This window comes from Hypanus sabinus, chromosome 4 (assembly GCF_030144855.1).
Source record: "Hypanus sabinus isolate sHypSab1 chromosome 4, sHypSab1.hap1, whole genome shotgun sequence".
In the NCBI taxonomy this organism is placed as follows: domain Eukaryota; kingdom Metazoa; phylum Chordata; class Chondrichthyes; order Myliobatiformes; family Dasyatidae; genus Hypanus; species Hypanus sabinus.
Window position 1 is genome coordinate 170,791,107 of NC_082709.1, and position 25,826 is coordinate 170,816,932.

Here is a 25,826-nt window from a genome sequence, read left to right on the forward strand (position 1 = left end):
GGGTTGGCGGCAAAATGACCAGTGAGAAATGAAAGCAATCAAGCCTTCGATACTAGATATATCATGAAACACTGCAACCCCAGATTTGGTGCTAGGGCTGGGATTATGGAAGGATAGTGTTAATAGTGCCAGCCCAAAGGCGAATATTGTAATAGCAGCCTGATAATCCATCTTGGCAGAGTTAGGGAAATGAGCAAATTTGAGAAACAGAGATCCAAATTGAAAGTGGTTTATTATTGTCACATGTACTGAGATACATTGAAAAGCTTGTCATCCATACTATTCATACAGTGCAAATCATTGAGACAGTGGATTCAGTGGTTCAGTGGTTTAATTTAATGCCACAGCGAACACCTCCCAGGTGCCAGGGTCTGGGATGTTTCAGATCGCGTCCAAGATATTCTGCAGTGGGAGCGAGAACAGCCAGAGGTCGTGGTACATATTGGTACCAATGACATAAGTAGGAAAAAGGGAAGCGGTCCTGAAAAAAAGACTACAGGGAGTTAGAAAGTTGAGAAGCAGGACTGCAAAGGTAGTAATCTTGGGATTACTGCTTGTGCCACGTGACAGTGAGAATAGGATGAGGTGGAGGATAAATGCATGGCTGAGGGATTGGAGCAGGGGGCAGGGATTCAGATTTCTGGATCATTGGGACCTCTTTTGGGGCAGGTGTAACCTGTACAAAAAGGACAGTTTACACTTGAATCCCGGGGGGTGGGGGGGGGTCATTATCCTGGCCGGGAGGTTTGCTAAGGCTACTGGGGAGAGTTTAAACTAGAATTGTTGGGGGGTGGGAACTGAACTGAAGAGACTGGGGAAGAGGAGGTTAGCTCACAAATAGAGAAAGCTTGTAGACAGTGCGAGAGGGAGGATAGGCAGGTGATAGAGAAGGGACGCGCTCAGACCAAAGGCTTGAGATGTGTCTATTTTAATGCAAGGAGTGTTGTGAACAAAGTGGATGCGCTTAGAGTGTGGATCAGTACTTGGAGCTATGATGTGGTGGCCATTACAGAGACTTGGATGGCTCAGGGACAGGATTGGTTAGTGTGACAGTAGGAAAGTGTGTATGGAACTGGAGGAAATAGCAAAGGTTCTTAATGAATACTTAAGTATTCACTATGGAAAAGGATCTTGGTGATTGTAGTGATGACTTGCAGCAGACTGAAAAGCTTGAGCATGTAGATATTAAAAAAGAGGATGTGCTGGAGCTTTTGGAAAGCATTAAGTTGGATTAGTCGCCGGGACCGGACAAAGTGTACCCAGGCTACTGTGGGAGGCGAGGGAGGAGATTCCTGAGCCTCTGGCGATGATCTTTGCATCATCAATGAGGATGGGAGAAGTTCTGGAGGATGGGAGGGTTGTGGCTGTTGTTCCTTTATTCAAGAAAGGGAGTAGAGATAGCCCAGGAAATTATGAATTCAGTGGTTGGTAAGTTGATGGAGAAGCTCCTGAGAGGCAGGATTTATGAACATTTGGAGAGGTATAATATGATTAGGAATAGTCAGCATGGCTTTGTAAAGGGCAGGTCGTGCCTTACGAGTCTGATTGAATTTTTTTGAGGATGTGACTAAACACATTGATGAAGGAAGATGAAGTGTATATGGATTTCAGCAAGGTATTTGATAAGGCTTACTGAGAAAGTAAGGAGGCATGGGATCCAAGGGGACATTGGTTTGTGGATCCAGAACTGGTTTGCCCACAGAAGGCAGAGAGTGGTTGTAGACAGGTCATATTCTGCGTAGAGGTCAGTCACCAGTGGTGTGCCTCAGGGATCTGTTCTGGGACACTCTTCGTGATTTTTATAAATGACCTTGATGAGGAAGTGGAGGGATGGGTTAGTAAATTTGCTGATGACACAAAAGTTGGAGGTGTTGTGGGTAGTGTGGAGGGTTGTCAGCGGTTACAGCGGGACATTGATGGGATGCAAAACTGGGCTGAGGAGTGGCAGATGGGGTTCAACCCAGATAAGTGTGAAGTGGTTCATTTTGGCAAGTCAAATATGATGGCAGAATATAGTATTAATGGTAAGACTCTTGGCAATGTGCAGGATCAGAGTGATCTTTGGGTCCAAGTCCATAGGACGCTCAAAGCAGCTGCACAAGTTGACTCAGTGGTTAAGAAGGCGTATGGTGTACTGTCCTTCATCAATCGTGGAATTGAATTTAGGAGCCAAGAGGTAATGTTGCAGCTATATGGGATCCTGGTCAGACCCCACTTGGAGAACTCTGCTCAGTTCTGGTCACCTCACCACAGAAAGGATGTGGAAACCATAGAAATGGTGCAGAGAATATTTACAAGGATGTTGCCTGAATTGGGGAGCATGCCTTATGAGAATAGGTTGAGTGAACTTGGCCTTTTCCTCTTGGAGCAACAGAGGATGAGAGTTGACCTGATAGAGGTGTACAAGATGTTGAGAGGCATTGATCATGTGGATAGTCAGAGGCTTTTTCCCAGGGCTGACATGGTTGCCACAAGAGGACATAGGTTTAAGGTACTGGGGAGTAGGTACAGAGGAGGTGTCAGGGGTAAGTTTTTTACTCAGAGAGTGGTGAGTGCGTGGAATGGGCTGCCGGCATCGGTGGTGGAGGCGGATATGATAGGGTCTTTTAAGAGGCTTTTAGATAGGTACATAGAGCTTAGAAAAATAGAGGGCTATAGGAAAGCCCAGTAATTTCTAATATAGGGACTTGTTCGGCACAACTTTGTGGGCTAAAGGACCTGTATTGTGTTGTAGATTTTCTATGTTTCCTATGATAGGGGAGGCTGGCAGCTCACTGTTTCATTGTTTCTGCGGCATCACTTATTCGAGTTCCCCTGACTCGAGAATCAGTAGACTCTCTGTCATTGTCACAAGAGAGAGAGATCGCTCAAGTGCGTGGGCCTCCACAATGGCTGAGCCCGCTGTCTTGATGTTTCGATCTCCCGCATTGCTTCATTAAGCAACATCAACGAATAGTCAGGTCATCCTCAGAACCACACCCTGAAGGTTCCCATCTTCCAAGCTTCTCCTGGAGATCCCGAAACGCAGGCAGCTTGGCGGATTCTGAAGAGGAAGAACCCACCATCCATGAAGAACATAGTTTGAGCACAGCTGTAGATCATGGTCTTCGTCAGAACCCCAGTCACCTTGAAAAGGAAAAAAAAATTCCCAAGAACAGAAAATTTAAAATGTTTCGCGGATGAACTCGAAGTTGCCCAGGTCCGCAGGGAGCTGAAGATCACATTTGGCCCATCGAGTCTGTTCTGCCACTCCACCATGAGCTAAACTATTCTCCTGTCTGGTTCCAATTTCCAGCTTTTTTCCCATGTCCCTTGATACCCTGACTAATTAGATACCTGTCGATCTCCTCCTTAAAAAACCCTCAATGATTCAGCCTCCACAGCTGTACGTGGCAATGAATTCCATAAATTCACGACCCTCTGGCTAAAAAAATTTCTCCTCATCTCTGTTTTAAATGGGTACCCTCTAATTCTAAGACTGTGACCTGTTGCCTTGGACTCACCCACCAAGGGAAACAGCCTTTCCACATTTACTCTGTCCAACCCTTTCAACGTTCGAAATGTTTCTATGAGATCCCCTCTCATTCTTCTATACTCTAATGAATACAATCCAAGAGCCGACAAACGCTCCTCATATGTTAGTCCCTGCATTCCAGGAATCATCCTCGTGAATCTTCTGTGAACTCTCTCCAACATCAACACATCCTTTCTAAGATAGGGGGCCCAAAACTGCAGACAGTATTCCAAATGGGGTCTCACCAGTACCCCTTAGAGCCTCATCAACACCTCCTTACTCTTATACACTATTCCTCTTGAAATGAATGCCAACATAGCATTTGCTTTCCTTACTTCTGATCCAACCTCATGGTTAACCTTTAGGGTATCCTGCACTAGGACCCCCAAGTCCCTTTGCACTTCCGATTTTTGAATTTTCTCCCCATCTAAATAATAATCTGCCTGTTACGTACCCCGTAACTGGGTTAACAGACCAGCAGAAATGGAATGATACATTGGAGTCTGGTGGTACTGTAACTAAAGGTGTTTATTAGTAAACTACGCAATACAGTATCAAAAAAAAAGCCAATATACATATAAATCAGGTTAGCAATGATAAATACAGAAGTGCAGGAATAAGAATCAAAACCAAGCTCTATCCAAGTCTAGGGGTAAATTTTGTCATAAGAGAATATAGAGTTCAGTTCAGTTCGTGCTGAGGTAGTTGTTGTTGTGTTGCAATGTTGGGGAGAGAGAGAGAGAGAGAGAGCGAGCAAGAGATGAGTAGCTGCAGCAGGCAAACCTTCCGTCGTCGTCATCTTGTTCCGTTGTACCGTTGCGGTTCACTGATTATGACCCTTCCATACCAGGCTAGACCGTTCTTCAGTGATGGACTTGTCACCCAGGCAAGGGCGGACACACACACAAGTCCCCACCGGTCTGCCTTCATCCACTGTGCTCCGGACCGATTCTCCTGAATCGATCCTCCAGGCCCCCACCTTCCTGTGGGTGCGCAACACTCTTTCAGTGTCCACTGGTGTGTCTGAAGGTGTCTCCCCAGACCCATCTTTTATCCCCACTGTCGGGGTATCAGCCATCCATCAACTTCACATGTCCATGTCCATCAAACTAGTCCACTCCCTGCTGTCTCAGCAAGAATGTTAATGAGCAAAGAAGTGTCCTTGCAACAAAAGATTGTTTACCTTTTCATCAGTGAAGAAGCCATAATACTAAATCATCCATCCATCTCTCTCTCTCTCTCTCATCTGTAGCAGATGCCTTTACCTCTGTTCTTCATCTCTCTCTCTCTCTCTCTCATTAGCAGCATAGTTCCTGGGGGGCGGGGTGGTGGTACGACAGCTCTGGACCCCATTTCCATCTGGTTTGTTCAGCACACATAACACTGCCCGATTGTTGCTTCTTCCAAAGTGTACAACCGTACATTTCTCAACATTGTATCTCATCTGTCATTTCTTTGACCACTCCCCTAAACTAACCAAATCTCTCAGAAACCTTTACATTTCTTCAACACTATCTGCTCCTCCACCTATCTTGCTGTCATCTGCAAACTTGGCCTCAAAACCATTTAATCCATAATCTAAATCATCGATATACAGTGTAAAAAGAAGAGGCCCCAACACCGACCCCTGCAGAACAACACTAGTAACCGGCAAACAACCAGAATAGGATTCCTGTATTCCCACTCTCTGCTTTCTGCCCATCAGCCAATGCTCCACCCATTCCAATATCCTTCCTGTAATTCCATGGGCCCTCATCTTATTAAGCATCTTTTTATGCGGCACCTTATCAAAGGCCTTTTGAAAATCCAAATACACAACATCCACAGCCTCTCCCTTGACAATCTTATTTGAAATTACCTCAAAAAATTCCAATAGGTTGGTGAGGCAGGATCTTCCTTTCATGAAACCATGCTGGCTTGGGCCTATCTTGTCACGCACCTCAAGGTAATTCATAACCTCATCCTTGAGGATCGACTCCAATAACTTTCCAACTACCGATGTCAGACTAATAGGCCTATAATTTTCTTTTTGCTGCCTCCCCCCTTTCTTACTATGTTCTATGTTCTAAAAGGCCATTGCAAATTTCAAAAATAAATTGTTTAAACTACAAGCTGTTGAAAATAACTGATCACAGGCAAAATCTAGATAGAACACCTAACTACTTTCAATAATTTCTAATAGAAATTATTGCAGGTGACACGTTATTTCAGTCCCTTTCTTTGGAGATGCTGCATCACCTGGACAGCATTCTAAGTTTTTCATCTTTTTGCATGAGATTAGATTTAACTCCTTGATGCATTCTAGCATTTGTGGCTGGAACTACAACTACGTAAGGATGCTTTCAAAGCAAATTTTTCATACAAAATACTTAGCAAGCATAGAATAAAGAAACAGTGGGCACATCATTTGGATTGGTGATCCACTGGGGGATAGTTGACCTTAAAATAAAAAAAGGGAAATACTGTAGATACTGGAAATCCAAAATAGAACAATACTGCAAACATTCCATTCAGGCAGAATGTGCAAAACACCCCTCTCCTTTTTCTCACTATTACTTTGATCCTTTGATTATCTTAATGCCCAAAACTTTTTTTCTCAGCCTTGAATATATATCATGACCTGAGATTTGCAGTCTTCTACATTGAAGAAATTTCACTTGTTAGACAACCACGAATTAAATTTAAATCATTTACATCTCAATGCAAATTGTGTTTTTCAGTTTGAGGCTAAAATAATGAAAAACAAAGAAACCTCAAAAGCAGTCATTAAACAGAAGTGCTCAAGGTAATGTTCATTTCTTCATACCAGTGTTTGTAAAATAGATTTTTCTCATAGAAATCTCCTTGCAGTGATGTTTCTAAATAAATTGTTGAAGTCCATCTTTTATGCAGCTGAGATTTATCTAACATTAATTTCTTTTCACCACTGGATTCAGAAAGGCCCTAAGAAACCATTTAAACACAAACGTGTAATACCTACTGCTAATAAACTACTCAATGCTAAAATGCTTGTCACCTAATCGAATTATGTCTATTTTGGTGCATTTCACAAGTTAACATACATCAGAGTTTCTTTGATGTTGAACTGAATGATTTTCCATGATATTGAAAATCAAAAACAGAGCTGGAAATCAGAAACAAAGACGGAAAATGCTAGAAAAACTCAACGGGTTATGAGCAATACATACAAGATGCTGAAGGAACTTCAGTCTTGGCCCAAAATGCTGATTTTTCTTTTATTGCTTTCCATAGATGCTGGAGGAACTTCAGTCTCAGCATGAAACATTAATTTCTGCTGCCTGACCTGCAAAGTTCCTCCTGCATTGCCATATCTGCAGAACTTCCTGAGGTTATACTACATATATGGGAAGGGAAATAGTCAAACTTAAGGGCAGTAAATTGTGTAGTTTAAATCTGATTGCATAGTTTTGAATATTGGTTGACTCCATCTATTTAAAAATTGGTGCAATGTTAATGTTGCATATTTGTTTTCTTTATTTCAGCATGTATAATACATGCTTTGATAAAAATATTTAAATAACATCAGTTTTACAGTACTTTTTAACACTGCCAATTTAAATCTCTTCCAATTTTTCACCTGTTTCCCCTTTTAAAGAGATAGACTCGAGCACATGGAGTCTTTTTGCTGTATGTTTTTCCTTTAAGTTAATTCTTGTTTTTCTTGAATTGTTAGTATTTGGTCTTTTTTTTCATTGTAACTACAAATCTGAAATAATCATTGCTCTCTATGTTTCTCCTTCTGCAACATCCTATGCCTCTGTCATTGCTAATCATAATGTGATTTTTTTTTTATCTGTAGTGCTTTGAAGTTAAAGATTAAGGAAGATCGTAAACAAACCAGAAAATTAAGAAAAGAAGCGTCAAAATACAATGCTGAAAAACAAATTAAGGAAAATACTGAAAAGAATAGTAGGATTGAAGAAGCCAATTCTAAAACGGGTAAAAAAAAAACCTGATTCATAATAATTCTTCACCTTATCAACTAGACCTTCTTATAACCTGACTTAATAAATGGGCGTGGAAAATTCCAACAATAGAGAATCAGTAATATGTTGAGTTCCATTATTTATTGTTTTATTATTTAGAGATACAGGCCTTTCCAACCCAACAAGCCTGCACTACCCAATTACATCCACATGACCCGTGTGTTTTGCAGTGTGGAAGGAAACCAGAGCACCCAGATGAACCCCATGTGGTCACAGGAGAATGTACAAGCTCCTTCCAGACAGCAGCGGGAACTGAACCCATGTCGCTAGCACTGTGAATCCCATTATGCCAACCGCTGTACTACCGTGCTGCCGTGTAATTATGGCTAGTTACAATATTAATTTGGAGAAATAATGTGAAAAGTACATTTTTTGTTTGAGAATTCCTTGATTTTTGCTCTTAATATAGTGCATTCTAACAAGATGCAAAAGGTATCATCATATACAAAACGCTGAAGGAAAATGTTGCCTGGAATGAGGGGATATGCCTTATGAGAATAGGTTGAGTGAACTCGGCTTTTTCTCCTTGGAGTTGACAGAGAATGAGAGGTGACCTGAAAGAGGGGTACAAGATAATGAGAGACATTGATTATGTGGATAGTCAGAGGTTTTTTCCCAGGGCTGAAGTGGCTAGCACGAGAGGGCGCAGTTTTAAGATGCTTGGAAGTAGGTACAGAGGAGATGTCAGGGGTAAGTTTTTACACAGAAAATGGTGAATGTGTGGAAAGGGCTGCCAGTGGCAGTGGTGGAGGTGGAAACGATAAGGGTCTTTTAAGAGATTCCTGGATAGGTACATGGAGCTCAGAAAAATAGAGGGCTATGGGTAAGCCTAGGTAGTTCTAAGGTAAGGACATGTTTGGCACAGCTTTGTGGGCTGAAGGGCCTGTATTGTGCTGTAGGTTTTCTGTTTCTTAAAATCTGCAGATTTTCTCTTGTTTGCAAAAGGTATCATGTATGGTTTACTTCATTTTATTCCTGGGTTGCCACTTATTTGCAGGTCAATCTTGGAATCCTTTTGGTGATCGAATGCTGCAGTTGATAACTAAAGAGAAAGAAAAATTAAAAGCTGGAGAGTGGAACATTTCAAATCTACTTCAAGAATTACAATCCGACGGGGTTCTAAGCAAAGAGGAGTGTGATAATATATCTGCAGGTGCCTCCAAACCATGTCAAGTTATGGGCCAACTTCTCGATCTCATTGTGCAGAAGAATAACAGAGTAAAGACAAGGGCATTTCTTTACACACTTACAAAATGCCAGGAAATTGACAACAAATTGTTAGATTGGATTAATTGGTTAAATGATGCAGGTAATATAATTGTGTATGCAAACCTGCGTATGTATGTACGGAACATGTTATCTACATGCAATAGAACTGAAGCCTCCCCAGAGAGTTAATTTGTGCAATGATGAAATGAAGTAACGGGAAAAATGCAGAAATGAAAGCAAAGGATCTTGTGAGCTAAGAACAGGTGTAGCATTCTTTGCTGCCCTTAACCCTGCTGTGCCACTGAATAAGATCACAGCTGAACTGATTCTAAACTCCATAAGACATCCCTGTCCTCTCATGATAACCTTTCGCTTCCATGCTCTTCAATCATCTATGTACTTTAGCCTTAAAAGACTACTTAAACCACCCTTTGAAGAAGTATATGGCAGGAATGGAGAACTAAAGGAGAGGGCTGTTGAGTATAAAAAATGTAGGGTGATGTTTGGAGTAAAAATATAAGAAGGCAGTCAGGTGCTATGAAATACCATCTGGTGAACAAGGTTAAGGTAATTCAAAAGATTTTTAGGAATATAATAAAGGTGAACAAATACCTAGGGAAAGGGTAGGGTCCATTAGGCTCAATTGGTGCATGGAGCCAGAAGGTTACTCAGAAAGGCAACTGACTTTCTAGCTGGAGGTTTCAGAAAATGGTAAGGTGATATTCTAGTGCAAGCGTTAAGTAAAGCTGAGGTCCTCAGTGAAGTAGTGAGCTTAAAGGTGGATAAGTCACCAGGACCAGGGTGATATTTATCCCAGGCTGTTGTGTGAGGCAAGGGAAGAGATTGCTAGAGATCTGGCTGCGATTTTTAAATCCTCGCTGGCCAATAGTGAGGTACGTAATGACTGGCAGACAACAAATGTGGTTGCCCATTTCAAGAGGGGTTGCAGAGAAAAATTATCAAAGATTGCCAACACGTCTTTGTCAATGGCAGTTCTTGTCTGACCAATGTGATTAAATGTTCTGAAGAGGTAACAAAAATGTATAAACGCAAGAGATTGCAGTTGCTTGAAATTTTGAGAAACACTCAAAATTCTAGAGGAACTCAGCACATTAGGCAGCATCTATGGAGGGGAATAAACAGTTGACATTTCTGACTAGTATAGCTCAGTAGTACTAAGTGTTAATCGGTAACTGGAAAGTCATAATACACAGTACTGTGCTAAAGTCTTAGGCACCCTAGTGATATATATGTGCCTAAACTTTTGCACCGTACTGTATGTTAAGAGGTTTGCTCTAGATCTTAACATTCTTTTTAACAGTCATTTTAAGCAAAAATACAGTGTGGTCTTAACTCCACAATGTTAAGCAGTTAATATCTGTAACTTCTGTTATGAATAGATCTTTGTCAAGGTCACACATAGCGAATATTTCAAATGCTTCAGGGCAAATTGCTCAAATTGAGATGCGGGAGGTAGTTCTTTTCAAAGTAATCTTGCAAAGGAATTAGGATAAAACCAGTATAGGTTTTTATTTTCTGTAACTGAAACAAACCGTCCAGTATGTTAGATCATGAAGTTTTTTGATGTGATATTATGCTGCTTGCTGCAAGAGGTGACCTGATAGAGGTGTACAAGATGATGAGAGGCATTGATTGTGTGGATAGTCAGAGGTTTTTTCCCCAGGGCTGAAATGGTTGCCACAAGAGCACGCAGGTTTAAGTTGCTGGGGAGTAGGTACAGAGGAGATGTCAGGGGTAATTTTTTTTACTCAGAGAGTGGTGAGTGCATGGAATGGACTGCCGGCAACGGTGGTGGAGGCAGATACAATAGGGACTTTTAAGAGGCTTTTAGATAGGTACATGGAACTTAGTAAAATAGAGGGCTATAGGTAAGCCTAGTAATTTCTGAGTTAGGGACGTGTTCAGCGCAACTTTGTGGGCTGAAGGGCCTGTTTTGTGCTGTAGGTTTTCTATGTTTCTAATTTTGGGCATGAATGAGGGAGGGGAAAATTAGTTTTCTGTTGTTAAAATCATAATATCAATCTAAAATTATCAATTAACAGTCTTAAAAACTTTAAAAGAAAGGCTTTTCCAGCAAGCTTTTCAGGAGAGAAATAACTAACATGCAGAAAGGAAAGATGGATAATTACATGGAGATGATCACTTTTAGTCTACAGTATTTATTTTCTTCTACAGGGCGTGAAGCAGCGGGATTGTTCTTGCTTCGTTATTCGAAATTCATAGAGCAATTGGACTTGGACTGTCTACTGAAATTGCTCAAAGTATCTGAGATAGATCTATCACAATATAACAGCACCGAAGACATTGTAGAACAGTTGAAACAGGAATCACCCACTAAGATCCGTAACTTGATCTGGACATTGGAAGAGAAAAGAGAGCAATTTCCTTCCTTGCATAATCCTTTAGATCAATATTTTAATGCAATGGGTATGTATTTAATTAATTAATTGCATAACTAATTAAGTTACCAAGATTAATTATATGACCTATTGAATTCTTCAAGATATTTATTGTTTTTAAAATGAAATTTGGTAACATTGTGAAAAGAGCAGAGGACAAGGTGGCTTTGAATTGTGATTTTGCTCACAATAATTAGAGATAAAATTATATTGAAATTCGCTATAATCCAGACTCTTTCCTTGCTCCGTATCTGGATGTTCGTTTTGGCATTCTAAAAAGTCTAAATTAATCTAGTGTTTCTCCCCCTCATTCACACTTTGGTACATTAATGGATAGTCCTGCTGCTTTTTCAGTATTTCCCTGGAGATCAGAGCCATGGTCCGCCGATCGACAATCAAAGCACTGAACCCTTTATACCTCAGCTTTTATATGCTGTTGTCATAATCAGACTCATGAAAGTTTTATTTACCTTCTGCATTGAGTAAATATGCCAAGTCTTGAATCTCAGGAGGTCATTTTGAATGCAGTAGCAATTGAGCTATTGCTTTATTTTTTCCTCTGTTGACGCTTGGTGTGTTCCTGTATGCTGTTTTGCCTACGGACCTGAATCCTTTCTCATTTTGTGCATCCTTCCTCTGCGGGAAACATTTCTTTCTGTTGAGATGTTTGTTTCTGCTTGATTAATAATTGCCATACAATTCAAAATTATTTCTGTTTTGTAGTGTCTCTTCCTGTTATGCTGCCTGAAATACCATAAAAGTGTCCCAGAGAGTTGCATAGAACATAAAAGGGAATAAAATTTACTTAGTTATTGCTAGTTTTGTCAGAGGAAGGTACTTTGTGAAGATAATATTGTCTTGTTGCTATTGTAGCTAGAATGTCAAAATGTATAGGTGTAAACTTAACACTGAAGCAGCAATTTCACTTTATTTCTTTGTTTTTGTCTGATCATGTTACTGTTTTGTTTGCTGTTATTTTTCCAGAAAAATTTTGACTTTTTGCTCTTTATTTATATAGATGCTCCTTGTACTATACTAAAGAAACAAGAAAATGAAGAATTACCTGTAAGTTGCTTGACAAGCATTCCTTTTGAAATTTATGTCAAATGAAAAAACTGAAGTTGAAATGATTCTTGTGGTACTTGCCTCTTAGATTACTGTTTCATTACTGTAAAGTCACATTCATTACCAGTAGACAACTCTGGTTCCCCCTGGAGTAAATGTGTAATGCTGTTAGCTGGTTTTGGAGAGAACTCTGGTCAGATTTGGACAGATTTAATGTGAGGTGAGGCAGAGATATTTACTCTGGTTTAGAGAAAACTGATGAGAAATCACAAATCATTTATTAAAAAGTTACATTTATCTTCAAAATACTCTAAAGTGCTTCACAGCTTTCTAGTACAACTTATGTATTCTAGGGAAATCAAGCAGCTAATTTTCAGGCACAATTGGAACCAACAGCAATAAAATAATGGCCAGATAAGATTTTTTGGGGTCGTTTAAGGGGCATTTGATGACCAGGAAATAACATAAGAAATAGAAACAGTTGATATGGTATACAAGGCAGCACTACATAGAAATATAAAAAACCTACAGCGTAATACAGGCCCTTCGACCCACAATGTGTTACTGAACATGTACTTACTTTAGAAATTACCTAGGGTTACCCATAGCCCTCTATTTTCCTAAGCTCCATGTACCTATCCAGGAGTCTTTTAAAAGACCCTATCGTATCTGCCTCCACCACTGTCACTGGCAGCCCATTCCACGCACTCACCCCACACTGCGTAAAAAAAAACTTACCCCGACTTCTCCTCTGTACCTATTTCCAAGCACCTTAAAACTATTCCTTCTCGAGCTAGCCATTTCAGCCCTGGGAAAAAGCCTCTGATATCCATATGATCAATGCCTCTCATTATCTTGTACACCTCTATCAGGTCACCTCTCATCCTCTGTCGCTCCAAGGAAAAAAGGCCGAGTTCACTCAACTGATTCTCATAAGGCATGCTCCCCAATCCAGGCAACATCCTTGTAAATCTCCTCTGCAACCTTTCTATAGTTTCCACATTCTTCCTGTAGTGAGGTGACCAGAACTGAGCACAGTACTCCAAGTGGGGTCTGACCAGAATCCTATAAAGCTGTAACGTTACCTCTCAGCTCTTAACTCAATCCCTCAGTTGATGAAGGTCAATGTAACATATGCCTTCTTAACCACAGAGTCAACCTGCGCAGCAGCTTTGAATGTCCTATGGACTTGGACCCCAAGATCCTCCACACTGCCAAGAGTCTTACTATTAATACTATATTCTGCCATCATATTTGACCTACCAGAATGAAACACCTCACACTTACCTGGGTTGAACTCCATCTGCCACTTGTCAGCCCAGTTTTGCATCCTATCAGTGATCCACTTTAACCTCTGACAGCCCTCCACACTACCCACAACACCTCCAACCTTTGTATCATCAGCAAACTTACTAACCCATCCCTCCACTTCCCTCATCCAGGTCATTTATAAAAATCACAACGACTAGGGAACCCAGAACTGATCCCTGAGGCACTCTACTGGTAACCGACCTCCATGCAGAATATGACCCATCTACAACCACTCTTTGTCTTCTGTGGGCAAGCCAATTCTGGATCCACAAAGCAAGGTCCCCTTGGATCCCATGTCTCCTTACATTCTCAATAAGCCTTGCATGGGGTACCTTATAAAATGCCTTGCTGAAACCCATATACGCTACATGTATTGCTCAACCGTCATCGATATGTTTAGTCACATCCACAAAAAATTCAATAAGGCTCGTAAGGCACAACCTGCCTTTGACAAAGCCATGCTGACTATTCCTGATCATATTGTGCCTCTCTAAATATTCATAAATCCTGCCTCTCAGGATCTTCTCCATCAACTTACCAACCACTGAATTAAGACCCACTGGTCTATAATTTCCTGGCCGTTCTCTACTCCCTTTCTTGAATAAGGGAACAACATCTGCAAACCTCCAATTCTCCAGCATCTCCCCTGTACCCATTGAAGAAGCAAAGGTCCTTGCCAGAGGCTCAGCAATCTCCTCCCTCACCTCCCACAGTAGCCTGGGGTACATCCCATCTGGTCCTGGTGATTTAACCAACTTCTTGCTTTCCAAAAGCTCCAGCACATCCTCTTTCTTAATGTCTATATGCTCAAGCTTTTCAGTCTGCTGCAAGTCATCTCTATAATCGCCAAGGTTCTTTTCCGTACCTACGGGATGTACCTACGTAAGTATCCCCTGAACATTTGCCACATTTCTGCCATACATTCCCCTGGGAGCATCTGCTCCCAATTTATACTTCCAAGTTCCTGCCTGATAGCTTCATATTTCACCTTACTCCAATTAAACGCTTTCCTAACTTGTCTGTTCCTCTCCCTCTACAATGCTATGGTAAAGGAGATAGAAGTATGATCACTATCTCCAAACTGCTCTTCCACTTGTGTCAGGAAACCTTCCTGAACACACCTAACAAACTCCACCCCATCTAAACTCTTTGCTCTTGGAAGATGCCAATCAGTATTTGGGAAATTAAAATCTCCCATCATGACAACTCTGTTATTATTACATCTTTCCAGGATCTGTTTCCCTATCTGCTCCTCGATATCCCTGTTACTATTAGGCGGCCTATAAAAAAAACACCCAGTGAAACTTGACCCCTTCCTGTTCCTAACCTCCACCCACAGAGACTCCATAGACGATCCCTCCATGGCATCCACCTTTTCTGCAGCTGTGACACTACCTCTGATCAACAGTGCCGTGCCCCCACCACTTTTGCCTACCTCCCTGTCCTTTCTGAAACATTTAAAGCCTGGCACTCTAAGTAACCAATCCTGCCCTTGAACCATGCAAGTCTCTGTAATTGCCACTTCTCAGTTAATGGTAGGGGTACATGGCATAAAAAAGGTTGGAATCGCTGCTCTGGAACCACTGCTCTAGTTTACAGAGAATGATATGGAAAACAAAAAGCATTCAGTGAGCAACACGAGGAAATCTGCAGCACACAAAATGCTGGTGGAACGCAGCAGGCCAGGCAGCATCTATAGGGAGAAGCACTGTCAATGTTTCGGGCCGAGACCCTTCGTCAGGACTAACCGAAGGGAAAGATAGTAAGACATTTGAAAGTGGGAGGGGGAAATGCAAAATGATAGGAGAAGACCAGAGGGGGTGGGGTGAAGCTGAGAGCTGGAAAGGTGATTGGCAAAAGGGATACAGAGCTGGAGAAGGGAAAGGATCATGGGACAGGAGGCCTGGGGAGAAAAAAAGGGGGAGGGGAGCACCAGAGGGAGATGGAGAACAGGCAGAGTGATGGGCAGAGAGAGAGAAAAAAAAGAGGAGGGTGAAAATACTAAATATATCAGGGATGGGGTATGAAGGGGAGGAGGGGCATTAACGGAAGTTGGAGAAGTCAATGTTCATGCCATCAGGTTGGAGGCTACCCAACCGGTATATAAGGTATTGTTCCTCCAACCTGAGTGTGGCTTCATCTTGACAGTAGAGGAGACCATGGACAGACATATCAGAATGGGAATGGGATGTGGAATTAAAAACATGGCATTTAGTGAGCAGTAGTTCCATGAGCGAAAATACTTCATTAATGGGAGAATTCAGAGGAGAATGGGCAGACTGGTTCAAGCTGAAAGGAGGGCAGCAGTAACTCAAGTAACCACACGTTAGAGCAATGGTGCACAGAAGAAAGTCTCTGAATACTCAACATGCCGAAACTGGAAGTGGATGGGCTTTATCAGCGGTAGATCACAAACATACACTCAGTGGCCACTTTATTAGGTACAGGAGATACTTATTAAAGTGCCCACTCAGTGTAGTACTTTAAAGTGGTGTAACTAAGCAATATTAGCAAGGTTCTTTCACATCGGGCAAGAGAGGCTGAATAGTCCTTTCTGCAAGGCAGTTACAGTTAACAATCTGTATGACAAATGCAGCATCGGTCCACTACCTGCAGATAAACAAAGCAAATGTAGACATCTCCAAATTCTGCTTTTATCTGAGTTCCTTTAATGCTTAAGAATAATATAACCTCAGAGATGCAACACAAAATCCAATAGCCATAATGTATTCATTTCTAGTAGTCTCTGGATTTTATCATGCCAAGACACGTATTTTTAATAAAGTAGGGCAAGGAGTGTTCTTAATGCTTAGGAATAACGAGCAGAATTTATAAACACTAGTGTATTTTTGATGTATAAAACTCTTTGTCAAAACGTGTTATACCTTTTGGAGCCCAGTTCATTAAAAGATGCCATAAGAATGATTAGTGCTTTGAGAGATGACCATACTTAATTTCAATGCACTCTAATGCCAGATGTTGATTGATTATCTGGTTTCCTTGCAGAATACTGGCCTTAAAAGTAAAATGCGGAACAGAAAAAAGAAGCCAAAGGATTCAAAGGTTAGTACATTTTGATCGTTGTTGGCCATCCCACCATTGCTGGTTTGTTTGGATAACTTTATGTGAATATGCCCAAGATTTTCCATTTTTCCAGCTGCCTCCACCAGCCTTTTATACTGGCTATCCTCCCACTGTTCTTTCAGTCCAGATGAAGGGTTTCAACCCAAAGTTTTGATTGTCAATTTCCCTTCCAGCTTCATTTTTCTCCATGTCCCAACATTTTAAGTATTTTTATCAATATTCTTGTAGACCAGTCACTGAAAACTATTATGTGGGTTCAGCAAGTACTTATGAAGGCAAATGCTATGTTGGTCAACTTTGTAAGACCATGACATGTAGGAGCAGAATTAGGCTGTTTGGCCCATTGAGTCTGCTTCACTATTTCAGTAATCCTGATCCATTTCCCTCTTGGCCCCAAGCTCCTGCCTTCTTCCCTCATCCCTTCATGTCCTGACCAATCAAGAATCTATCAACCTCTGCCTTAAATATGCATAAAGACTTGGCCTCCACAGCTTGCTGCGGCAAAGAATTCCACAGATTCACCACTCCCTGGCTAAAGAAATTCCTCCTCATCTCTGTTCTAAAGAGGTGCCCCTGTATTCAGAGGCTGTGTCTTCTGGTCATAGGAAACGCCCTCTCCACATCCACTGTATCTAGGCCTTTCACCATTTGATAGGTTTCAATTAAGTCACCCTCATTCTTCTGAATTCCAGTGAATACAGCCCAGAGCCGTCAAATGCTCTTCATATGACAAGCTATTCAATCCTGGAATCATTTTTGTGAACCTCCTTTGAACCCTCTCCAGAGTCAGCACATCCTTTCTAAGATAAGGAGCCCAAAACTGCACACAACGCTGCAAGTGAGGCCTCACCAGTGCTTTATAAAGTCTCAACTTTACATCCTTGCTTTTATATTCTAGTCCTCTTGAAATGAATGCTAACATTCCATTTGCCTTCCTCACCACAGACTCAACCTGTAAATTAAACTTCAGGAAAGCCTGCACAAGGACTCCCAAGTCCCTTTCCACCTCAGTTTTTTTGTATTTTATCTCCATTTAGAAAATAGTTAACCCTTGCACTTCTTCTACCATAATGCATGACCATACACTTCCTGACACTGTATTCCAATTGACATTTCTTTGCCCATTCTCCTAATCTGTCTAAGACCTTCTGTAGCCTCTCAACTTCCTCAAAACTTCCTGCCCCTCCACCTATCTTCATATCATCTGCAAACATTGCAACTAGCCATCAATTACATTATCCATCATTGGTCTCAACATAGGCCCCTGTGGAACACCACCAGCAACTGGCTGTCAACCAGAGAAGGCTTTTCAAAAGTCCTCTGAAAATCCAAATACACAATATCAACTGATTTTCCTTTGTCTATCCTGCAAGGTTATTTCTTCAAAGAATTCCAACAGATCTGTCAGGCAAGATTTTCCCTTGAGGAAACCACCATGCTGACTACAGTCAATTTTATCATGTGCTTTTAAGTACCCTGAGACCTAATCCCAGATATAATCTTTGTAAGAGGACCTGCACTGAGTAGAAAAAATTGTCTTACTACAATTATATGAGGCTTTAGTGAAGCAAAGATTCATTAGGTAGATTCTAGTGATTGTAAGTCCATAAGACATAGGAGCAGAATTAGGCCATTTGGCCTTTTGAGCGTGCTCCACCATTCAGTCATGTCTGATTTATGATTTATTCTGAATCCCATTCTTCTGCCTTCTTCCAGTAACCCAATAACCTTTGATGCCCTTAATAATCAATAAACTATCTAACTATTCTTTAAATATATTCATTGACTTGGCCTCTACATCGTCTGGTGCAGTGAATTCTACAGATACACCTCACTCCAGCTAAAGAAGTACCTCCTCATCTCTGTTCTAAAGGGATGTCCTTTTATTCTGAGACTATGCTCTCTGGTGCTAGACTCTTCCATTATTGGGACATTTGGAACATCCTCTTCCTGTCCACTCTATCCAGGTTTTTGGATATTGAGCAGGTTTCAATGAGCCCTCCCGCCATTCCTCCAATGTCCATCAAATACAGGTCCAAGAGCTATCAAACATTCCTCATATGTTAACCCTTTCATCCCCAAGATCATTCCCATAAGAATCCTCTGGACCCTCTCCAATGTTTGTAATCCCTTAACTGGGAACATCCCTCCTCAGAATTCTCCAAATGAAGTCTGGCCAATGCCTTATAAAACCTCAAAATTACATCCTTGCTTTTAAATTCTAGTCCTCTTGAAGTGAATGTTAGAATTGTGTTTGCCTTCCTTACTACCGACTTAACTTGCAAGTTGGCCTTTAAGGAATTGTGCACTAAGACTCCCAAGTCCCTTTGCACCTCTGATTTCTGAATTCACTCCCCATTTAGAAAATAGTTTATGCTTTTATTCCTTTTACCAAAGTACATGACTCTGTACTTCCCTATAGTATGCTTTGCTCATTCTTCCAATCTGTTTTAGGTCTCTGTGCAGACTCCCTGCTATGTCAACACTACCCCTCTCTCCATTTACTGATGTCCACAAAGCCATCAATTCGATCATCCAGATCATTAGCACATAAAGTAAAAAGTGGCAGATCCAAAGTAAAGTACAAAGTGAAAATTTATTATCAGAGTATTACATGTCACCACATACAATCCTGAGATCCTTTTTCCTGCGGGCATGGTTAGTAAATCAGTAACAGTAACTAAACAGAATCAATAAACAACAAACTGCAAATGCAGTATAAGTAAATAACAATAAATAATGAGGCAATAATATGAAATAACAAGATAAAGTGGCCTAAAAGTGAAGCAGTTGGTTGTGGGAACATCTGAAATAGAATGAGTATAGTTATCTCCTTTTGTTCAAAAAGCCTGATGGTTGAGGGGTAGTAACTGTTCTTGAACCTGGTGGTGAGAGTCTTGAGGCACTTGTACCAATCCCATCCTCTAAGGAACACCACTAGTCACCAGCAGCCAACCAGGAAATGCCCCCTTTATTCCCACTCTGTTTTCTGCTAGTCAGCCAATCCTCTCTCCATGCTAGTACCTTTCCTCTAATACCATGCTGAATTTGACTCCCCTTATCGGCCAACATTGCCTTGTTTAACAACCTCGTGCATTATACCTCATCAAAGGTCATTTGAAATTCCCAAGAAAAACAACATCTACTGACTCTTCTTTCTCTATCCTACTTAATACTTCCTCAAAAAATTCTTAACAAATTTGTAAGGCAAGATAAGGTCTCCACTTAGCAAAACCATGCTGACTTCGGCCTATTTTATTGTGTGCTCCCAAGCACCGTGGAGCCTCATCCCTAATAGTGGATTCTAAAATCTTACAATCACAAATGTCAGGCTAACTGGTCTATAGTTTATTATGTTTTCTCTCCCTCCCTTCTTAAAGAGTAGAATAATATTTACAATTTTTCAGTCCGGTGGAATCATTCCTGACTCTAGTAATCAATGAAAGGTCAATACTAATGTCTCTACAGTCTCTTCAGATTCCTCTTTCAGAACCCTTGGGTGTAATCTTTATGGTCCTGGTAACTTATCTACCTTAAGGCTTTTTATCTTCCCAAGTACTTTCTCCTTAGCAGTAATGACTACACTCACTTCTGCCCATGATTCTCTTGAATTTCTGGCATGTTGCTGGTGTCTTCCACACTGAAGACTGATATAAAATACTTATTCATTCGGTTCATCTATTTTATCTTGGTTCTCCATTACTACATTCAGCGTCCAATGTCTACCTCTGCCTTTCTTTTACTCTTTACATATCTGGAGAAACATTTTGTATTCAGTTTTATATTACTAGCTATCTTCATATTTCATCTTTTCTCTTTACTGCTTTTTAGTTGCCTTCTTCTGTTGTCTTTTTTTAAAATTTCCTATCATCTAGCAACCTGTACTTCCTAATTTTTGCAATATTATGTGCCCTCTCTTTTGCTTTTATGCTGTCTTTGATTTCCCTCATCAGACAAAATGTCTTCTCCCGTCTTTAGAGTGCTGCTGATTCTTAAGGATTGAAGTGATCCTGCATCTTGTGAATTACTCCCAGAAAGCTCCTGCCACTGCTGCTTCACCGTTTTCCTTGCTAGTGTTCCCTTCCCATCAGCTTTGGCCATCGTAGTTGGATTTACTCCGCTAATACAAATGCATCTAATTTTGATCTTGCCACATAAAGAAAGTTTGAGTATTATAGGCATGTATTATCTAGAATTTAAAAGAATGAGAGATTTCAATGACAGTGGGAATTTTTTTTGCAAAGCTTTACAGGCTGGATGCTTCCCTTAGATAACAAATCTCGATCCAGTGCTCATAGTCTTGATGACCAATTAGAACTGAGACTGAGGGTGGTGAATCTTTGGAATTCTTTACTGAGAGCATTGTGAAAGCTCTTGAGTTCCTTCAAAACAGAGATGGTAGATTGCTGCAGATTAAGAGACATGAGATATGGGGAGGGTGTGGGGAAGTGTCATTGAGGTAGATCAGCTCTGCTCTTCAATATGGTGTGGATAGTCAGAGGCTTTTTCCCAGGACTGCAATGGTTGCCACAAGAGGATGCAGGTTTAAGGTGCTGGGGAGTAGATAGAGAGGAGATGTCAGGGATGTCAAGTTTTTTTACACAGAGAGCGGTGAGTGCGTGGAATGGGCTGCCAGCAACAGTGGTGGAGACGGATATGATAGGGTCTTTTAAGAGACTTTTTGTTAGGTACATGGAGCTTAGAAAAATAGAGGGTTTATGGGGAAGTCTAGTCATTTCTAAGGTAGGGACATGTTCGGCACAACTTTGTGGGCCGAAGGGCGTGTATTGTGCTGTAGGTTTTCCATGTTTCTATGAGCAGAATGGGTTCGCAGGGAAAATTACTAATTTTCATGTTATTTAAAAACAAATTTGTATTGCTGTAATGTTTGTATTTATATGGATTTTGTTCATGTACGTTTATGTCTTTATGGAAGCACTGAAACCTTTTGAATTCACAGTCTGTGATCCTTCTGCCTGGGATGTTTGGAAGTGGAGCTCGTGAAGAGGATGATGATGATGATGAAGTAAACTCAAATGAAAGCAACCTGTGAGTATACCCAAATTCTCTTTTGAGGCACTTAAATAGCACCTTGAGGAATGAGCATGAGCTGATTGAAAGAGCATGATTGTCACCAGAAATTTGGTACAAGAATAAAGTACTAGAATAAATCATGCATGATATATGTGCAACACATAAGTGGCAACTCTCTGCACTATTTCTGAAATTTGTTTCTATGTAGGTAAATTGTATTGAATGTCAGAAGCTAATTTCAGTGCAGCCATTCTTGTGCATTGTAGTTAAGGACAAATTTTTATGCCTTTCATTTCAAGTGGATCATAGGATTGTGGGGTGTGGGTTTAAATATATATTTCCAGTGCATATAATGTGGAATTTCACCATTGGATTTTGTAGAAACGATACTGAAAATGAACTGGTGTATGATTATTTCTTTCAACTTGTATCCTAATGATACTGTAGTTGGTATATTAATCTGTGCCAATGTTTCTTTCCAATAGAGTGCACATGAACTCCATGGATTTTTTTGGAGTACCAGATTATCTGAGTCAGCAAATCCAGACGTTTGAACAATTCTACACTGGTAGTTCAGATAGTAGTAATTATCAGCAACTTCTCAACAATAATCCAGACCCAGCACGTGAAAGTTTATATGAGTAAGCATTATCTTATTTAACCACACCTTAGATGGAGGTGACAGTTACTGAATTGCTAAGAAGAGATACTATTTTAAAAGTAAAGCAATCTTTTTTCTTTAGCTTAGTTGAGAATTTTATCAGGTACAGTTGTGGTTAGTATGACGGTATTACAGCTCGGGGTGTCGGAGATCTGAGTTCAGTTCTGATGCTGTCTCTTAGGAGTTTGTACGTTCTCCCTGTGACTGTGTGAGTTTCCTACAGATGCTCTGGTTTCCTCCCACAGTCACAAGACATACTGGTTAGTAGGTTAGTTGGTCATTGGAAATTGTCCTGTGATTAGGCTAGGGTCAAACAAGTGAGTTGTTGGCTCATTGCTCATTGGGCCAGAAGGGCCTGTATCACACTGTATTTCTAAATAAATATAGTCAGTGTCTAAACTGGAAATAGTCTAGGAGAAAGAGCGCAAATTCAAATGGTAACAGGAATAGGCCATCCGACTCTTAAATTGTGTGCTGCCCTTCTTTCAGATCTTGGATTAACAATACCTCAAGTTCATTCATTTGCCTTTGATCCACTTTGCTTCACACCTTTTTCTAAAAATCTATTCACTCACTCTTGCTTAATGGAGATGAAATCTTGATCACCATTTGGGAATATAGAATATGAAATCATAAGACATAAGAGCAGAATTAGGCTATTTGTCTTTTCGAGACCTGCTCCATCATTCAATCACGACTGATCCGTTTTCCCTTCCTCAAGCCCATTCCCTAGCCTTTTCCCTTTGATGTCATGCCCAATCAAGAACCTATCAATCTCTTCCTTAAATATACCCTATGACTAGCCTCCACAATTGCATGTGGTAACAAATTCCACAAATTCACCACCCTCTGGCTAAAGAAATTTCTCCAACCCTCTGTTTTAAATGGATACCCTTCAATCCTGAGGCTGGGCCCTTGTTTTAGACTCCCCCACCAGGGGAAACATCCCACATCTACTCTGTTTAGGCCATTCAACATTCAAAAGGTTTCCATGAGGTCCCCCCTCAACCTGCTGAATTCCAGCAAGTACAGACCCAGAGGTGAAATGCATTTACATTGTCGTAAAGGGGGAGAAAACAGAAAATGCTGGAAATCGAGACAAAAGGGTAAAATCTGGAAATGTGCCTTAAATCAGTTGATACTAAGAGAAGAATCTTGGTACATTGTAATTGGAATAAATGAGAACTCTTAAGATGAGAAATTAGCTCTGACAGAGTCCCACCTGAAATAACCTATATTTTGACCATTGACATTTTGTTCAGTTCCAGCAGTTATTGCACGGTTACAAACAATTTAATACTTAAGGCAAATGTTACAATGTCTTTTTCCCCCACTCCATTCTCATTTTTCCTAGTTACTTTGCCCAAATTCTGAGAGAACATGGCCCAATGGAAATTGACAACCCGTTGTTGGTTGGCGAGTTTGAAGACTTCCCACCAGAGACTCAAGAGCTGGTGCAAAACGCGGGTGGTTTGAAATCATTTCTTATGGAGTCATTGCGATTTGTGCTGAATAACAACTTGGTTGAACTCATGAAGCATGCAGAGGAATTGGAGAGTTCGGCCATAAATGATAAAGCAGCAACCAGAAGCACAGAAACATCAGAGACAAATTCAGCTGAAACTTCTGTTGAAAGCTCAAGACCAGTAGTTCATCTCAATCCTGCTGCAAAAGAATTTAAACCAGTATCATACTATTCACCCATATTGACGTCAAATATAAGTTCATCAAGCGAGTCACAAAATAATCAATATTTTCTTTATAGTAGTGATCTGGGAGGTGATAGTTCAACAGGTGATGGATATATACAAATTAATCCTTATTCTGATATGAGTCAAAAGATTTATAAATCAGCCATCATATCAGATCATAATGTGAAGACTGGAGATGCAATGGCTGATCATTACTTGAGTGTTTCTGAATGTACAGCAGGTTTTGATCCAACTTTCTGTGGTGATCCATCATCCAGTACTGTGCACACTGATATAACACAAGTAATCCCAGCGTTTTCTGTACACCAATCAAACCTACCAGTTACTAATTATAATTATCAGTTTCATTCTCTCAATCCTGATAGAGGGAGTGATCCTATAATAAATGAAATGGAAAGTATGAATCTTCCATCTGGTAGTACTAATACAACGGGAGTAAGCATGCTTAAGGTGATGCCTCACAGCAATTCCACAACAGCAAGTTCTGTTGGAGCATCAGACAAGATGAATATGGAATACAATTATAATAATAAAAAGCTTGAAAATAAACAATGCCCATTACTAAGGACCATTGGAGTACAGGTAAGGAGGAACACTTGTAGATTTTGTGTATATTATGTAACTTTTAAAATAGTTTGAAAATATTGAACATGGTTTGTGGAAACAGAAAAATCACCCAAACAACTGTCTACATTCAGCCTTCATAAAGAGAGAGATGTTAACAATAAAATTGCGTATTTGTACTAGGGGTTGAGAGGTTGTAGGAGTTTAAAGTTTATTGATTATACTTCATTTAATAATGATAGGAGTCATTTCAATAGTGGGTAAATAAGCAGATGTTCTTAATAGGAAGTGGTTCAAGAATTGGGAAGCTAATTTAACATTTTGGGTTAAAGATACAGTAGAGCAGTGGTTCCCAACCTTTTCTATGCCCCATACCCCTAGGAAATGTTTGATTAATGTTCACACCCCCTACAAAAGTAATATCACATTTGAAGATTATAACTGGGTCACTTACCAGCAAAGATAGAGAGGTCCCTTGAAGTCTGATGGTACTATTTTTAACAGTATTTATTGATAAAAGTACACAAAAATAATATCAATGCAAACATACAGATAATATAATACAGATAACATAACAGATAATATACATTGTCAATACTAAATCTAAAAGCGTGGGTATAATAATAATCAATAAGAAATAGCGCTATCGTTGTCTGAGGGATAATGTATTGTCCGATGAAAATATAAAAGTCACTTTAGTTCATTCAAGCTGCAGCTTTTGGTTGGAGAGAGAGACTGAGGTTTAAAACTTGCCTGGTTTTCCGTTTTATGATGTCAATCCTTCAAAATGGCGGTGGTGATCTCTTCCTTAGCTAAGCCACCTTCCGTGGTAGGGCCTCAATCCCGGGGCAACAGGAAAGGACACACGTGGGCCCTCCTCTGGCTGTTGCTATTAAACACTGTCACGGGACTTCTAGCGTTTCTCCCGGTGCGTGTCAAGGGGCTGTTCCCCAGACCCTCTTTTATCCTGACTCACAGGGTCTCAGATGTCAATCAGGTCGGGATGATGCAATCCCTCAACCAACCCCCTCTGATCATTCCCTGAGGGCTTCCATGAAGTACAGTACTCAATACACAATTCCGTCTCCAAGAGACAATGACCTGTTCCGTGGCTTTGTGTCGCTGAGGGCCAGGACATTCCAAATGTCTCTCTCTCATTTCCTGGGTCTCCTGACCTGAATTAATAGCAATCTTGCGATTCTCAAAAAGTGGGGGGGGGGGGGGGCACAGGCGTAACAAGATGAA

At 40.6% G+C, this 25,826-nt stretch overlaps 1 protein-coding gene across 8 annotated transcripts in view; it reads left to right on the forward strand.

Annotated features, from left to right (window-relative positions):
• Positions 1-25,826, forward strand: part of ttc3 (tetratricopeptide repeat domain 3) — a 128,248-nt gene that overhangs the window by 56,108 nt on the left and 46,314 nt on the right. For all 8 annotated transcript variants that reach the window (XR_009511874.1, XR_009511873.1, XM_059968780.1 and 5 more), the window contains exons 22-30: positions 6,235-6,299; positions 7,335-7,474; positions 8,519-8,830; positions 10,927-11,178; positions 12,169-12,215; positions 16,533-16,589; positions 21,571-21,659; positions 22,130-22,285; positions 23,660-24,599. Coding sequence is in view for 6 of the 8 variants with exons in the window: in XM_059968780.1 (XP_059824763.1) it covers positions 6,235-6,299; positions 7,335-7,474; positions 8,519-8,830; positions 10,927-11,178; positions 12,169-12,215; positions 16,533-16,589; positions 21,571-21,659; positions 22,130-22,285; positions 23,660-24,599 (2,058 nt within the window). In the remaining 2 variants the exon portion in view is untranslated. The remainder of the gene's footprint in view (positions 1-6,234; positions 6,300-7,334; positions 7,475-8,518; positions 8,831-10,926; positions 11,179-12,168; positions 12,216-16,532; positions 16,590-21,570; positions 21,660-22,129; positions 22,286-23,659; positions 24,600-25,826) is intronic.